This window comes from Stegostoma tigrinum, chromosome 14, assembly GCF_030684315.1.
Source record: "Stegostoma tigrinum isolate sSteTig4 chromosome 14, sSteTig4.hap1, whole genome shotgun sequence".
NCBI lineage: Eukaryota > Metazoa > Chordata > Chondrichthyes > Orectolobiformes > Stegostomatidae > Stegostoma > Stegostoma tigrinum.
The window spans coordinates 59,585,561-59,602,298 of record NC_081367.1 but is presented as its reverse complement, the minus strand read 5'-3'; the positions used below and the strand labels follow the sequence as shown (position 1 = coordinate 59,602,298).

Below are 16,738 nucleotides of genomic sequence, written 5' to 3'. Positions count from 1 at the left end.
CTGCCTCTTTCCACCTCTGTAATGTCACTGAATTCAGCACTTCTCAACTCATCTGTTGCTGAAACTCTCTTTCCCTTAAGACTAAATTATTCCTAAACTCTTATGGCTGGCTCCCACATTCTGAATTCTTCTAAGGCCAGTTGGCTCCTTACTTTATTACAGCCTCAACCCAAAGATCGACAAAATAGCCAACTTCAAGGGGGGGCGGTGAAAATGACTACCCTTGACAATATGGTAACATTTGATGGACTGCAGCTTCAAAGGGTTCTAGCCAACTGGAATCAATGTGAATCAGACCCATCACTGGTTAAAGTTATATCCATCACAAAGGAAGTTGGTGGATGGAAGACTGTCATCTCAGTTCCAGGACACGGGTGAAGGGGTTTTCTGGCTCAGTATCCTAAATCTAACCATCTTGACCTGCTTCATCAATAACATTCCCTCTACCTTATGGACAGAAGTGGGGATGTTTGTTCATGAAGTGCAATGTTCAGACTATTCACGATTCCTCAGAGACAGAATACATCCATTTCAGAACCCGCGTTCATTAAACTTATGAACTTAACAATTTACACAATTCAGTTTAGGCTTAATGACATAATGTAAGCCCAAACAGACGGTATTGCCACAGGATTCCCCTCAGGCCCAGTTCTTGTTAATATCATTGTCAGCTTCCAAGGGAATGCTTTTTCAAAGAATGGGTCCTGAACTCCTGTTTTTTGTGTGTGATAACAAAACATGGATGACCCCCACTTCTTTACTCATTCACAGGACATGGGCAAAGCAAGGCAGGTGCCAGCATCTATCGCCCGACCCCAGTTGCTCTAAGTAAGTACAGGTGAGCTGCCTCTTGAACCGCTGCAGTGCATTTCATGCAGGTACATCCAAAATGCTGTTAGGGTAGAAACTGTATTTGAAGCCATTGCCTTGTGTGAGAATTCCTTACATACCTTAATACTACGCTCAACTTCACCTGGGAAATGAAACAGTCCAAAATCTTCCTTTCATTCACAAGCTTGTTACAAAATTCAGTGAAAAATGTCTCTGTTACGCCCGCCTTCAGTTGTCAATGAACATGCTGGGATTCCCACAGTTCTACATGCTACAATATTGGCCCTATTAGGATCATCTTATACAGTGCTCCAGCCAATTGTTCACAGTGAAAGCTTGATGTTGAAATAGAGCACAGCAAAGCTATCCTGCAGGATAGCAGATCACTGCTGGCTGTATGGAGCTCAAGTTCAGAAACTGATATAACACTGCAATTTTCAATGCTGAACAGTGCCCAGTCTCCCTCAGATAACTCTGAGAAGTTAAGATGTCCCAATACTTTGGGCAACAAATGAAGCCGTTTTGCACTGCTGTCATTTGGCAGCAAAGTGAGGGATTTTGTGGTGTAATAGTAGTGCTCCTACCTCTGAGCCAGGAGACCCAGATTCAATTCACACCTTCTCTGGAGATGCAGAGGTTGATTAGAAAACTTCTGTGGCAGCAATATGAGTGAGCTTCGCCACTAACAGGATGCTGCTAAAATACCCAAAAGATGTTCTGTGTACCACAATATCGAGTAATGTGGTGTGTAAATTTCAAAGCCAATGCAATGTCAGGAAGTAGACCGTAATTCATAACAATCGTAACAAACAGCGCATCCCTTTACTTGCTTGCAACATGTTGTGTACTGACTACTCAACAGCCTGTGCTGGTAAAACTCAGAACACTGTGTCTGTCACGAGTGTAATAGGGTGGTGTTGTCTCCTTGAGAGAATGGGTCAGGTGACCCAGAGGTGAGAGCAAGAGGGGCACTCTAAGTGGAGCTGAGAGGATGGACAATAAAGTATTCCCTGTTCAAGTTTACTCTCTGTGTACTTCATGTTCTGGTGAACAAACATTAGATATGATTCTGCCATTTTCTGTATTTACTGAACAATCCCAAACTGTTAAGAGAATTACACAAACAGTTCAAGATCATCAGTCAAGCTTATAATTTTACTCACTTGCTAGAAGTTACAGACATTGAAATGCAGGGCCTGTCTTCTTAAAATAGGAAGATGATGTCCAGGCATTGCACCTTTGTCAGTTAAATAAAAGCTTGATGATAACTGTTCCTTGATGCATTCTCCATGGTAACATCTTGACCAGAGTCCATTTGTTAAATAAACTGCATGATACTTCTTTTAAACTATAAATTGTTGTTCCCTTTGAAATTTGGCATTCTTGCTTTGGTCCTGATGAGTGAGAGACAAAAAACTTTGTGTATCTCTGTTTTCAGCAATACACAAGTTCTGTATTCCCAAGTGTTGACTGGTACCCTATCCACCCAATTAAACATTCACTTCTTCCATCACTGATGCACAACGGCAGCACTGTGTGCTAGCTACAAGATGCATTGCAGTAACTCCAACAAGACTCTGACTTCTAGCATCTAACAGGTCAGGGCAGCAGACTCATTGGAACTTGCATCACATGCCATTGCACTGTATTGCTGATCTTTTGCTGTCACAGGGCAGAAAGTTGGATCTCCTTTCCTAAGTGCTGTGATTCTACTGATCACGGAAGGAGCTTGCAAGAAAGTGGCTCACAACTACCTTAACAAGGGCAATTAGGGATGGACAACAAATGCTGACCTTATCAGTGGCACTTACAGCTACTCAGCAAATAAGGAAACCACGACATCTGTTTCTTGAGTGTTTGATCAGACAGTAAAACAGGTAATCCACAGCTGTTTGACCATTCATTCTCCCACAGTCGTCTTCATGTGGTCCACAGTACTGCAGGTCCCATGCTCCGCACAAGGGAGCAGCAACCCTCCATAAGCTGAAGCATTCAGCCTGAAGACGGGACATTTATCATTTTGTGGAGGTGCATGCACAGTGGTATTGATGCTGTACCAGGAATCCAGAGGCCCAGGTACAAAATCGACAAGCGTAGGTAATGGAAATCAAAATCAGAACCAGAACTGGGTTAATTCCAAGGATTAATTGGTTTAAAACTCTAATGATGACCATAAAACCATTGTCAGCTATTGCAAAAACCCAACTGTTCACTAATAAGCTTTAGGAAAGGACATCTACCATCCTTACTCGGACTGATCTGGACTTTACTCCAGATCACACCCGTATTCTTGATCTTTTAGTGCCCTCTGAAATGACCCAACAAGGCATTCAGGTGTCTCAACTGATAAAAAGTCTCTGAAAAGGAATGAAATTGGATGGACCATTGACAAAGGCACCAGAAACAATCACAGCAAGCTCAGCTCTGTCAAACCTGCAACGTGTTCCTTATAATGTCTGGGAACTAATGCCAGCATTGGGACAGCTTTATTACAGACTAGTCAAGCAACAACCTGATACAGTTAGAATCACAGTACAGCACCTTACTCACAATGTCCCAGTGAACACCACCACTGTCCTGGAGTATCACCATACATCTCTCACCAGCAGGACAGACTCAGCAGAGATGCTGAACAACACTTGGAGGAAACATTGAGGGTGGCAAGGACTCAGAAAATATTCTTGCAGGAGAGATGGTGGCTTTGTTGTTTAACAGCACAAGTGACTTGGCATTAGTACCACTGACTGAGCTGGTTGGGTCCTGAGGACATAACAGCTAGACTGGGTCTGCAGCAGGTGAGGAATCGAAAGGGGAGGAAAAACATACTTCCTCATCACCAATGCAACAGTCCCCACCAGTAACATCTTGGGGGTTACCATTGAACAGAAGGTGAACATGACTTGCCATCAAAAAAAATAATCATTCATGGGATGTGTGTGTTGCTGTTTAGGCCAGTACTTATTGCCCATCCCTATTTGCCCAGACAGCGGTTTAGAGTCAACCATATTACTGTAAGTCTGGTATCATGTGTTAGTCAGACCTGATAAGAATAGCAGATTTCCTTCCTTAAAGGACAGTAGTGAAACAGATGTGCTTTTGCAACAATCAGTCACAGTTATATAGTTTCCAGTGGTGAGCTTCTATTCCAGATTTTAATGAATTCAAATTTCAACATCTGCCATGTTGTCAGAAAATTAAACTAGTAAAGTGACATTATTACTACATTCCCAACTCCCCAAGAGGTGCTGGCATAGAGATAATCTATAAATACAGCGAGTACAAGAGTAGGTCAGAGCTGTAACGAGTAACTCACCTGCTGACTGCCCAAAGTCTATTTACCATCTACTAGGCACAAATGAGGAATGTGATTGGAAACTCCACACTTGCCTGAATGAATGTGGTTCCAACAACACTCAAGAAGCTTGACACCATCCAGGACGAAGCAGCCCACTCAACTTACACTACCTTCTCAAACATTCAGACCCTCCATCAGTGATGCACATAGTAGCATTTACAAGAAGCACTGCAGAAATTTACCAAGTCTGCTGAGATAGCACCTCAAACCACACATCACGGTCAGCTAGAAGGACAAGGGCAGTAGATATGTGGGAACCTCACCACCAGCAAGTTCTCCTCCAATCTGCGCACACCATCCTGGGTTGGCAATATATTGCCATTCCTTCAGTGACAGTGGGTCAAAACCAGACGTCCTTCTCTCACAGCATCACAGGTTTACCTACACCTAACAGATTTCAGTGGTTCAAGAAGACAACTTTATCACCTTTTCAAGGAACAGTTAGGGATGGGCAATAAGTGCTGGCCCAGCCAGCAATGCTCACATTTCATGAGTGAATAATTTTTAAAAAGACTGCAAGGAGGAGAACATTTTCACGCACTCAGTTTGTTGTAGCTTGTTGGAATTGTCTACTGAACGGGATTTTATACGATCGATTGTTATGGAATCATGGAGTGTTTATAGCATAAAAGGAGGCCCTTCAGATCACTATGCATACAGGCTCTCCACAAGAGCAACTCACTGAGTGCAACTCCCAGTGTTATTCCTGTAGCAAACTTCTTTTCAGATAATGATCCAATTTCCTCTTGAAGCCACAACGGAATCTGCCTCCAACTCACTCTGTGACAGCACATTCCAGTGTTGTTTTTTGTTTAGTCAACCTGTTTGGACCTGTACCTACATCAAAATGGACCGTCATGCATTCAAAAAGACACCTTAACACCACCCTCTCCAGGACGTTCAGGGTTGGGCAATAAATGCTGAGTGACGCTTACATCAGGAATAATGAAAGAAAACACACAAAGATACCCAGAACAGTGGAGTTATGTAGAAGATGCACCATGGGGTACTGAATGGCAAACTGGGGTCAAGATACCCAATGGGCCTACTCCATTTTATTAATTATATCTCACATCCTTTTGTTTTGCGCCTAACATAGCAGCCTTGTGTTTAGCTACAACATCACCATGCCCCCCCACAGAGGAGACATTCAGTTCTGTCAGTAACATGATAAGATAAATGTCATGTTTGGAACTCAGGCACAATGCAGCTTCTGCAGCAGGACCATGTTCTCTCTAATCCGATAATGACTGGAATAAACTGGCCAGCAAACAGAACAGCAAATTCCTCGAGCCCAGGCCACAATTAGAGTGCAGGCAGTGGTGGCAGTGGTGGCAGTGGTGGAAGGGGTGGAAGGGGTGGAAGGGGTGGAAGGGGTGGAAGGGGTGGAAGGGGTGGAAGGGGTGGAAGGGGTGGAAGGGGTGGAAGGGGTGGAAGGGGTGGAAGAAGGCAGTGATGGTTAACATAGCAGCACAAAGAAAAGAAAAAAAAAGAGCGAAAGGGAGCATTTCCAACTCTTCCCACTGCATTTCTGTTTGAAGAAATTATTCAGCAGTCATGACTGAACGGAGAGAAGCTGCTTGAGATCTCCACTGCCCGCAGGCACAGAGAGGCTCACTCACTTTTCACCCCATAAAATCAGGGAGCTCCATCTTGTCACTGTCTGGTACCTTCACCCCACAAGGAGTAGGTTTGGCGCCTCAGCAATGGAGTGCAAGGGGTTTGAGAGCAAGTTCACTTCACACAGCTCATCTGAACATGCTTGCATGTTATCAATCTTGAAAAGAGTCAGAGACTTAAAGCACAGAAGACAGCCATGCAGCCCACTGTGCCTGACCTAGCCCTTTGAAAAAGCAATCCTATTAACTCCATTTCCCTGTCATTTTCTCACAGCCCTGTAATTTCCTTCCCTTCAACTATTTATCCCAATCCCCTGTGAAAATTAAAGTTTCTTTTGAAAGTGCAATGGTATTATCAATTGCATGGGTAATTTGTAGTTCAATTCACGTTACCTGTGTTGATCACATACAATTAAACAACTTTACCCACCAAAAATCAATTCATGAAAATCACAAAGCCCCTGACTGACACTCAGAATCCAAAGTATTTTGGAAGGAAAGGCCCTCATCTCCACAGCCCACCGTGCGAATGATGAATTCTCTGATTCCCCTCCTGAATAGCTAAATTTTCATCTTTTGGGTTGCATTCTCATATTTTCAATTCCTTCCACAGTTTCTTTGGAAGTACAATGTCAAATTGTTTGAATATTTTAGACACATCATTCAGATAACCACCCCTCCCACCCCTGGGAATGTGATGTCTTGTTGCCAGGTATTAAATAATAAATCTCCAAAGCCCTTCAGCCATGCAGCTGGATTAACCCCATAATTGCCATTTGGTCGCTGAAGTTTCCCTTTACTCAAACTTTATCTGTAGAAGAACAGGGGAAGCATTGCTCTGGAAGCTCTCAAGGCCAATCATAAATACAGCAATAGACTTTGTGTTTTATTTTAAAAAGTCATTTGTGGTGTGTGGGTGTTGCTGGCTCAGCTAGCAGTCATTGCTAATCCCTAATTACCCACAGGGTAGTTAAGAGCCAGCCACTTGATTGAGGCTTATTGACTGTTTTGCAGAACATCAATGTTATTTCCATAAAAAAAAAGACCCTGAGCTTCCAGTTGCCTGCCACCTAGAACATAGAACATTACAGTGCAGAACAGGTCCTTCGGCCCTCAATGCTGCGCCAACCTGTGAACTAATCTAAGCCCATTCCCCTACACTATCCCATCATCATCCATACGCTTATCCAAGGACTGTTTAAATGCCCCTAATGTGGCTGAGTTAACTACATTGGCAGGCAGGGCGTTCCACACCCTCACCACTCTCTGAGTAAAGAGCCTGCCTCTGACATCTGTCTTAAATCTATCACCCCTCAATTTGTAGCTATGCCCCCTCGTACAAGCTGACATCATCATCCTCAGAAAAAGACTCTCACTGTCCACCCTATCTAATCCCCTGGAGAAGGATTCACTCAACACATTCACTCATCCACTTCAACACATGACCATATTCTCTAGCCAATATCTTTGTCTCAGACTTGTTGCAGTACTCCAGCGAGCCTCAGTGCAAGCTGGAAGAACAGCATCTCATTTTTCACTTGGGGGCGCTATAGCCTTCAGGACTGAATATCGAGTTCAATAAATTTTAGGGTCTGGCCACCTCCTTCTGTGTCCTTTATCCACTCTCAAGTCCCAGGCTCAGTGATAGGTTGGCAATGCTTAAAGCAGCCCAAGTTATCTTCACCTACCTACAGTCCCCACTATCAGCTTTTCCCCTTCCTTGTCTTACTATCAACCATCCCTTTGTCTGCATAACTGTTTATCACCCTCTCTAGGCTCTGTGTCCACCTATCCACTCACTTCTCTGCCCCCCACTCTCACCGCCCCATCCCCTGTCATCAAGATAAATACGAGCTTTCCTAGCTATTATCACTTCTGAAGATGGGTCACTAGACTTTGTGATGTTAAGTCTGCTTTCTCTCCACAGATGCTGCCAGACCTGCTGAGTTTCTCCAGCATTTCCTATTTTCATTTCAGATATTCAGCATCCACAACTCTTTGTTTTATGTTACATTGCTGTGGGTCTGAAGTCAAATGTAAGGCCAGACCAGGTAACGATGGCAGATTTCCTTCCCTTAAGGGCAACAGTGAAACAGATGGGTCTTGATAAAACAGTGGTCATTAGGCTTGTTTTAAATTCCAGATTTTAATTGCATTTGAGTTGCACCATCTGCCTTGGTAGGATTCAAACCCATGTTTCCAGAACATTAGCCTGGCGTTCAGTGGCATTACTAAATTGCCACTACCTCCCAGGAGAACTACAGTAATCATTTATACAGCCAATGAACATATACTGAAGAACTAACAATCTGCATTTATATAGTGATAATGGGAACTGCAGATGCTGGAGAATCCAAGATAATAAAATGTGAGGCTGGATGAACACAGCAGGCCAAGCAGCATCTCAGGAGTACAAAAGCTGACGTTTCGGGCCTAGACCCTTAATCAGAGAGGGGGATGGGGAGAGGGAACTGGAATAAATAGGGAGAGAGGGGGAGGCAGACCGAAGATGGAGAGAAAACAAGATAGGCAGAGAGGAGAGTATAGGTGGGGAGGTAGGGAGGGGATAGGTCAGTCCAGAGAAGATGGACAGGTCAAGGAAACGGGATGAGGTGGTAGGTAGGAAATGGAGGTGCGGCTTGAGGTGGGAGGAAGGGATGGGTGAGAGGAAGAACAGGTTAGGGAAGCAGAGACAGGCTGGGCTGGTTTTGTGATGCAGTGGGGGGGGAGGGGACGAGCTGGGCTGGTTTTGTGATGCAGTGGGGGGATGGGAAGAACTGGGCTGGTTTTGGGATGCAGTAGGGGAAGGGGAGATTTTGAAGCTTGTGAAGTCCACATTGATACCATTGGGCTGCAGGGTTCCCAAGTGGAATATGAGTTGCTGTTCCTGCAACTTTCGGCTGGCATCATGGTGGCACTGCAGGAGGCCCATGATGGACATGTCGTCTGAGGAATGGGAGAGGGAGTTGAAATGGTTCGCGACTGGGAGGTGCAGTTGTTTGTTGCGAACCGAGCAGAGGTGTTCTGCAAAGCGGTCCCCAAGCCTCCGCTTGGTTTCCCCAATGTAGAGGTAGCCACATGGGGTGCAGTGGATACAATATACCACAATGGCAGATGTGTAGGTGAACATCTGCTTGATATGCAAGGTCAGAACACCTCCGCTCGGTTCGCAACAAACAACTGCACCTCCCAGTCGCGAACTATTTCAACTCCCCCTCCCATTCCTCAGACGACATGTCCATCATGGGCCTCCTGCAGTGCCACAATGATGCCACCCAAAGGTTGCAGGAACAGCAACTCCTATTCTGCTTCGGAACCCTGCAGCCCAATGGTATCAATGTAGACTTCACAAGCTTCAAAATCTCCCCTTCCCCTGCTGCATCCCAAAACCAGCCCAGTTCTTCCCCTCCCCCCACTGCATCACAAAACCAGCCCAGCCTGCCTCTGCTTCCCTAACCTGTTCTTCCTCTCACCCATCCCTTCCTCCCACCTCAAGCCGCACCTCCATTTCCTATCTACCACCTCATCCCGCCTCCTTGACCTGTCCCTCTTTCCTGGACTGACCTATCCCCTCCCTACCCCCCCACCTATACTCTCCTCTCTGCCTATCTTGTTTTGTCTCCATCTTCAGTCCGTCTCCCCCTCTCTCCCTATTTATTCCAGTTCCCTCTCCCCATCCCCCTCTCTAATGAAGGGTCTAGGCCCGAAACGTCAGCTTTTGTGCGCCTGAGATGCTGCTTGGCCTGCTGTGTTCATCTAGCTCCACACTTTGCATTTATATAGTGTTTTGATCACAGAAAAATATCTCAAGATCAGCGTGGCCACAGGAGATGGGGGAAATTTTAATGAATATTTCTCTTCAGTTTTTACAGAGGAGAGAATCATGGATGTTATGGAAATACAGGAATCAAGTGGGAATGTTTTGGACAATGTACATATTACCAGAGAGAAGGTGTTTGCAACCTTAAAGTGCATTCAGGTGAATAAATCCCCTGGGCCTGATCAAGTCCATCATTGGACATTATGGAGAACTAGGGAAGAAATTGCAGAGATTTTTGCTTCATCTTTTGCCACTGGTGAAGTTCTAGAAGACTGGAAGGTGGCTAATTTTGTTCCCTTGTGTAAGACAGGTAGCAATGACAAGCCAGGGAGCTAAAGGGCAGTGAGCCTGACATCAGTGGTAGGCGAGTTATTGGAGAGGATACTGAGGGACAGGATCAACTAATTTTTCTATAGTCAAGGTCTGATTAGGGATAGTCAGCATAAATTTGTACGCAGGAAGTCATGTCTGACAAATCTTTCAGAGTTATTCGAAGGGGAAACCAAGAGGATAGAGTAGGGTAGGGCAGTGGATGTTGTTGATATGGACTTTAGTCAGGCCTTTGACAAGGTCCTGCATGGAAGCTTAGTAATGAAGGTTAGGTTGCATGGGATCCAGGGAGAGCTAGCTAATTGGATTCAAAACTGCCTCAATGGTAGGAAGCAGAGGGTGATGGTTGAAGGTTGTTTCTCAGACTGGAGGCCTGTGACTAGTAGTGCGCCACAGGGGTCACTGCTGGTACCTTTGTTATTTAGGTAAAGGATCTGGGTATGCATGTACGAGGCATGATCAGTAAGTTTGCAGAGGATATAAAATTAGGAGGTATTGTTGATAGTGAGGAAGGATATCAAAAATTACACAGGATCTTGATCAGATGGGCAAGTTGGCTAAGGATTAGCAAATGCAATTCATTCCGGATATGTGTGAGGTGTTGCATTTTGGAAAGTCAAGACATGGTAGGATGTATACAATAAACGGTAAGGACCTGAGGAGTGTTGTGGAACATAGGGACCTAGGCGTATAAGAACATAGTTCATTAAAAATGGTGTCACAGGTAGGGTGGTGAAGAAGGCATTTAGCATGCTAGCTTTCATTGGTCGAGGCACTGATCATAGGAGTTGGGATGTTATGTCACAGTTGTATAAGTTGCTGGTGAAGCTGCACTTGGAATATTGCGTACAGTTTTAGTCACTCTGTTATAGGAAAGATATAGTTAAACTGCAAAGTTTGCAAAGACGACTTACAAGGATGATGAGATAACAAGGCGTAGAGCTGGATGAACACAGCAGGCCAGGCAGCATCAGAGGAGCAGGACAGCTGATGTTTCGGGGCTGGACCCTTCTTCAGAAATGGGGAAAGGAAAGGGGTCTCTGAAATAAATAGAGAAAGGTGGAGGCGATGATGAAAGGTGGATAGAGGAGCAGATCGTTAGAGAGAAGACGGACAGGTCAGGGAAGTGGGAATGGAGCCAGTAAATGTGAGTGTAGGTAGGGAGCTGGGATGGGGGTTGGTCAGTTGGGAGGGAGGGGCAGGTCAGTGTGAGGGAAGATGGACAGGTCAAGGAGGCGGGGATGATGCTAGTAGGTAGAAAGTGCATGTTACCAGGATTAGTAGGCCTGAGTTACAGGGAGAGGTTGGCCAAGATAGGACTTTATTCCTTGGAACAAAGGAGAATGAGGGGAGACTGACTGAAGTGTGTAAAATCATGAGGGGCATAGATAAGATGAATACATATAGTCTTTTTCTCCCCAGGGATGAGGAATTGAAAACTAGATGGCATAGGTTTAAGGTGAGAGGGGAAAGATTAAAGAGGAGCTGTGAAGCATCAGCTTACAGAGAGTGGTGCATGCATGGAATGGGCTGCCAGACGCAGTGATTGAGGCAGGTACAATAGCAACATTTAAAAGACATTTGGATAGGTACATGGATGGGAAGGATTTAGGGGATAAGGACCAAATGCAATCAATCAGAACTAGCTGAGCGGGCACCATGGTGACCATGGGCCAGTTTAGGCCAAAGGGCCTGTTTCTTAGCTGTATTACTTTATAACTCGATGACATGATCAGCATGTCATGACATTCCACACTTTAGAAGGATGTACTGGCCTTAGGAGGAGCACAGGTCAATTTCTCCAAATAATATATAAACCTTGAGGTTAAATTACAAGAAAAGTTTCTCAGGTGATGGTGATGTTCCCTGGAATTTAATATGTTATTAGGAACAATGTATAACTTATAAATTAAATTTATATTTTGTGTTAAGAATAGGGAGAATATGGTTTTGTTTAATTTTCATGAGATTTTACAACACTTGTACTGAAGAGAAGGTGTCACTGGTTTAGTTCATTAAAAAAAGTGTTCAAATAAAAACTGCTGTTGCCTAGTGACAGGGACCCATGGACACAACAGAACGAAAAATCCAGGTGCGCGAGCATGTGTGCGAGAGAGAGAGAGAGAGAGAGAGAGAGAGAGAGAGAGAGAGAGAAATAGAAATAATGGCAGGAAGTGGAAACAGGAGGATTCAACTTTCCAATTCGAAATCCTGAAATACTGCTGGAAACTAAGTTTAGGGAACTGCTGTGTTTTCTCTAACACTAGAGCAATAATGAGTTCAGTTTGCAGTTTGTATTGTGTTTTTCAGGGAAAGATATCAGCTGAAGAAAAGCATCTACCAAATACACAGGAAATTGAAGGAAGGAAACCAGCTGTAGCTGTGCCAGCCTTAATAAAAAGCGGTAATGTGAAGATAATAGTGAATCTTCACCACATTAGGTTTTTCTAAAGATATTGCTGGGAAAAAGAAATAGTGAAGGTTTGAATCCTTTTCTGGCATTTGTAATGAAAACCAGCCTTTTTTTTGTCCAGCATGTTATCCTTTGTGTTTTTTTAAAATAAAACACATTACTCTTTGTTTTAAAAGTATACTTACGAGCTATTGTAAATGGATTCCATAACTGACTTTCATAGTTAAAAAGAAACAAAAATTTATGGTCTTATTTGTCCAGTATTAACATCAGCTTGGATTATAGCAAGGCTAACAAATGTTTATTTTATTCTTACGTGTGGGTGTGGGCATCAATCATAAGGGCAGCAATTGTGCTCCTGAGATGCTGCTGGGCCTGCTGTGTTCATCCAGCCTCACATTTTATTATCTTGGATTCTCCAGCATCTGCAGTTCCCATTATCACTCACACTCAATCATAAGGGCAGCATTTGTTACCCGTCACTCATTGTCCTTGAACTGAACGGCTTCTGAGGTAATTTCAGAGGGAGGCTGAGACTCAACTGCATTGTTGTAGGTTTGGAATCACAGATAGGACTTACCAGCAAAGGGCTGTGACGTAGAGATGCCAGTGTTGGACTGGGGTGGGAAACGTCAGAAGTCACACGCCACCAGGCTATAGTCCAACAGATCTATTTGAAATTAAAAGCTTTCAGAGCATAGCCCAGATAAAGAGGCTACCCTCCAAAAGCTTGTGATTTCAAATAAACCCATTTGGACTATAACCCGGTGTTGTGTGACATCAGATAAGATACTGACATCTCCTTTCTTAAAAGGTATTAGTGAACCAGATTTTCTTTTGTAAATGGAATTGATCACAGGGAGGAAATTCAGCAATGGTAATGGCATTGAAAGACAAGGGGTAATGGTTAGAGAGAGCACCCTGTTCTTTGAACCCTAAGCAGGGTCTTGGTTCTATCAAATATCAACACACTGCTCACTTTCTGAAAGAAAATGCAAGCACAGCATGAGTCCTAGTTGTTAATATAGACCTGCCTAGTGTACTTACTGGAAGGAGGGTGGTCGTGAATCACCGATGCCCCCAGTTCGCTCAATGGGAGGTGGCAAATCCGACTGGCTGTCTGCACATGTGGATCCAGTATCCGAGTGGGAACCTTCTGCAGACACCAACTAGAAGACAAAAGTAAACCAAATCAGCACAGTAGCACTCGACTTTGAAAGAGCACCAACTTACACTTTCCTGCAATTCTTTTTACATGATAATCATGCTAAGATGCTTCACAGCAAAAGGGTGGACATGGAGTTGCATTCTAGAGGAAGAGATGCAAACAAATATTTAAAGATTTTACAAAATATGCAGAATTCCACAATGTATCTGACTTAGTTACTTTATAGGAAGAACAGACCAACAAAAATTACTATCTCTTACAGGTAATTCAACTCCATCGACAGATAAAGTAGTTATAAACTGCTGGCATATGATACAATTAACATAATCTCTAATCCTCTTTACAAATTCTCCTCTCTCTCACTCACAAACATACAAACAGGATAGAATCAATAATGGGCAGAGAGAAAAAATAGGAAAGATAGTTCAACGGTCTTTCTTCCCAGGTTCTAGTTATTAAATGATCTTTATGACTCCTCTGTTGGCTAACAGATTGCTTCAGCCATCTTTCTCCTGATGGTTGCAGTGGTTTGAGAGACAGAAGGCGGCTGGTTCACTTATACAAAGTCTCTGACTCATCAGTTAAAATTCAGAGCTTACAACAACTGTTCCAGGAAGGATAAAGCGGGTTTCTGCAGGTTAACAGTACAGTAAGCTTTGACTACAGGGAACAGAGAGACTGATTCCAAGCTGAAGAAGAACAAGACACTTCCCTCTCTGCAGTTTGCTCCTAGCTCCAAGATGTTCCGTTACCACAGAACCAATCACAGTTGTTGGCAGGCATACAGATCTCTGTCATTGATAACTGGTCACTCATCAATAGACCAAAAATTTCTTGTTGGCAGCAAAAGCTGCTTCGATACACACCCTCAGCTCCAAATTGCCTGCAATTCAAACTTCACTTCCTGCTTGTTCCAACAGTCAGGTTACTTGTTTTTCAAAACTGCAGCCACCCTTTCATCCAGTAGTTTCAGGACAGTTCAATCTCATTTCAGTCCACAGATTTAAAAACACAAAAAGATACGGTCCTCACAATAATTATCATTAATGCAATGACATATCCTGCAGCACTGACATACAATGGTAGCAGTGCATACTCTCCACAAGATGCTACATAAATGTAAATCACTCTTTGTCCTAATCTACTCTGCGGGATAAATGGGACACTCCTTCATAAAGCTGACAAAGACACAAATGGGAAAACTGCTCTCTTTTTGTCATTGTCTGATTGCAGACAGAATAAATAAATTCTTACATAAGACCATTCAGCCTGTCAAATCTATACCAACATATAATAATAGCTGACCTGCATCTTAACTCCAGGTACATGCCTTGATTCCCTAATCCTTTTGCCAACAAAGACTTCACACAATAGTCTTAAGTATAAAGGCTGAAGTCCAGATCAAGTCTCTGATTCATGAGATAAATGTCACTGTCCCACAGCATGATCAAACCAGAACATTTCCCTGAGATGCTCCATGACCTGCTGTCTAAACCAGAGAGAGACACTGAACTAGAACCAACTTTTTGCTATGGAGCTCAGGGAGGATGCTATCATGTAATGGTAATAGCACCCTGAAGCATTCTTGCCGAGATCTCATGGCACTGTATGTCACTGCATGTAACTATCAGTGTGGGCATTGTTAGAACAATCCAGAATTAACACAGAATGGTGCACATTTGAATATTTGATTTATTGTTGCCACAAGTACTGAGATGTAGTGAAAATGATTGTTTTTTGCATGTTAACTAGACAATCATACTTTATATAAATACTTCAGGGTATAACGGAATGCAAAATAGCTACCGTAACAGAGAAAGTGCAGAGAAAGAGCAACTCGAACATATGAGGGGTCTGTTCGTAACTCTCATGACAGCAGGAAAGAAGCTGTTCTTCAATCTGTTGGTACATGTTTTCAAACTTATGTATTGTCTGTCTGGTGGAAGAGGGTGGGAGGGATTATGATTATGTTGACTGCTTTTCTGAGGCAGTGTGAAGTGTAGATGGAGTCAATAGAAGGAAGGCTGGTTTGTCTGACAGACTGGGCTGTGTTCACAACTCTCTGTAATTTCTGTAGTCTTAAGCAGAGCAATTGCCATACTGAGGTGTGAATCATCCGGATAGAATGCTTTCTATGGTGCATCTATAAAAATTGATGAGTGTCCTTTTGGCTTGTGATATATGATTCTATGGAAGACACAGACATGGACATGAATATAAACACAGGAAGGAGAAAGATAAGTTGTTATTACCCAAGGTAACTATCAGTCAGCACCTGGTATAAGATTACCCCATATAACAATACTTAGCGTGAATGTCATTATGGAGGCATGGTTATGAGGTTATAAGGGAACTAAGTATTCGGGGGACATGATTTTTCAAAAGGCAGGGAGAGAACAGCTTTGTTAGTACAAGTTGGAATAAGTATGACAGCCAGAAATGATCTAGGTGATCTAGAATCAGATGATCATAGAATCCATATGGGTGCAGGAAATAACAAGAGAAAGCAGACACAAGTGGGGATAGTCTATAGGCTCCTTAACTCTGTCCAGAGGACAGAGAATAAACTACGAGATAGTGAGGGCATGTAAAAAGAAACAGTGCATTAATCATTGGTGATTTTAACCTTTTAATGCAGATAGGGTAAACTGAATTGTCAAAGGAAGCCACAAGAATGCATTCATAGACTGTATTTAGGGCAGTCTCCTAGAACAATATATTGCAGATCCAACCAGAAACCAGGGATACTTTGGATCTGGTAACGTGTGATGAAGCAGGTTTAATAAATGATCTCAGAGAAAGGGATCCCCTGGGGAACAGTGACCATAATGTAGTAACATTTAGCAGTTTTAGAGTGAGAAACGTAGTTTGGAACAGATATACTGGCATTGAAAGCAGTCTAGGGAAGAGTCACTTAGTTGATTCCAGATTTTCTCTTATAAGAAGAGGTTGAGTAGTGCGTACTTTTTGGAAGCTAGAACTTCTAGAAATTTCTTTTAACTTGTGGGAAATTCTAGGGCCAGAGGGTGTAATAAAAATGAGTTGAGGATTACCAGATCAGCCGTGATCTCATTGATTGGAGGAGAAAACTCAGTGGGCTGAATGGCCTACTCCTGGTTAAACAATGTTAGTTTTAAGATAAGCATGCAGCCTATCCTTGATTATCTTCTCCTCCACCAGTTTATATGACATAAAAACACTG

General features: G+C 43.3%; 1 protein-coding gene across 2 annotated transcripts in view; it reads right to left on the bottom strand.

The window, feature by feature from the left end:
* LOC125457653 (segment polarity protein dishevelled homolog DVL-3) overlaps nucleotides 1-16,738 on the bottom strand; it is a 114,586-nt gene that overhangs the window by 64,187 nt on the left and 33,661 nt on the right. For both annotated transcript variants that reach the window (XM_048542186.2, XM_048542185.2), the window contains exon 3: nucleotides 13,416-13,537. In XM_048542186.2, the coding sequence (XP_048398143.1) occupies nucleotides 13,416-13,537 (122 nt within the window). The remainder of the gene's footprint in view (nucleotides 1-13,415; nucleotides 13,538-16,738) is intronic.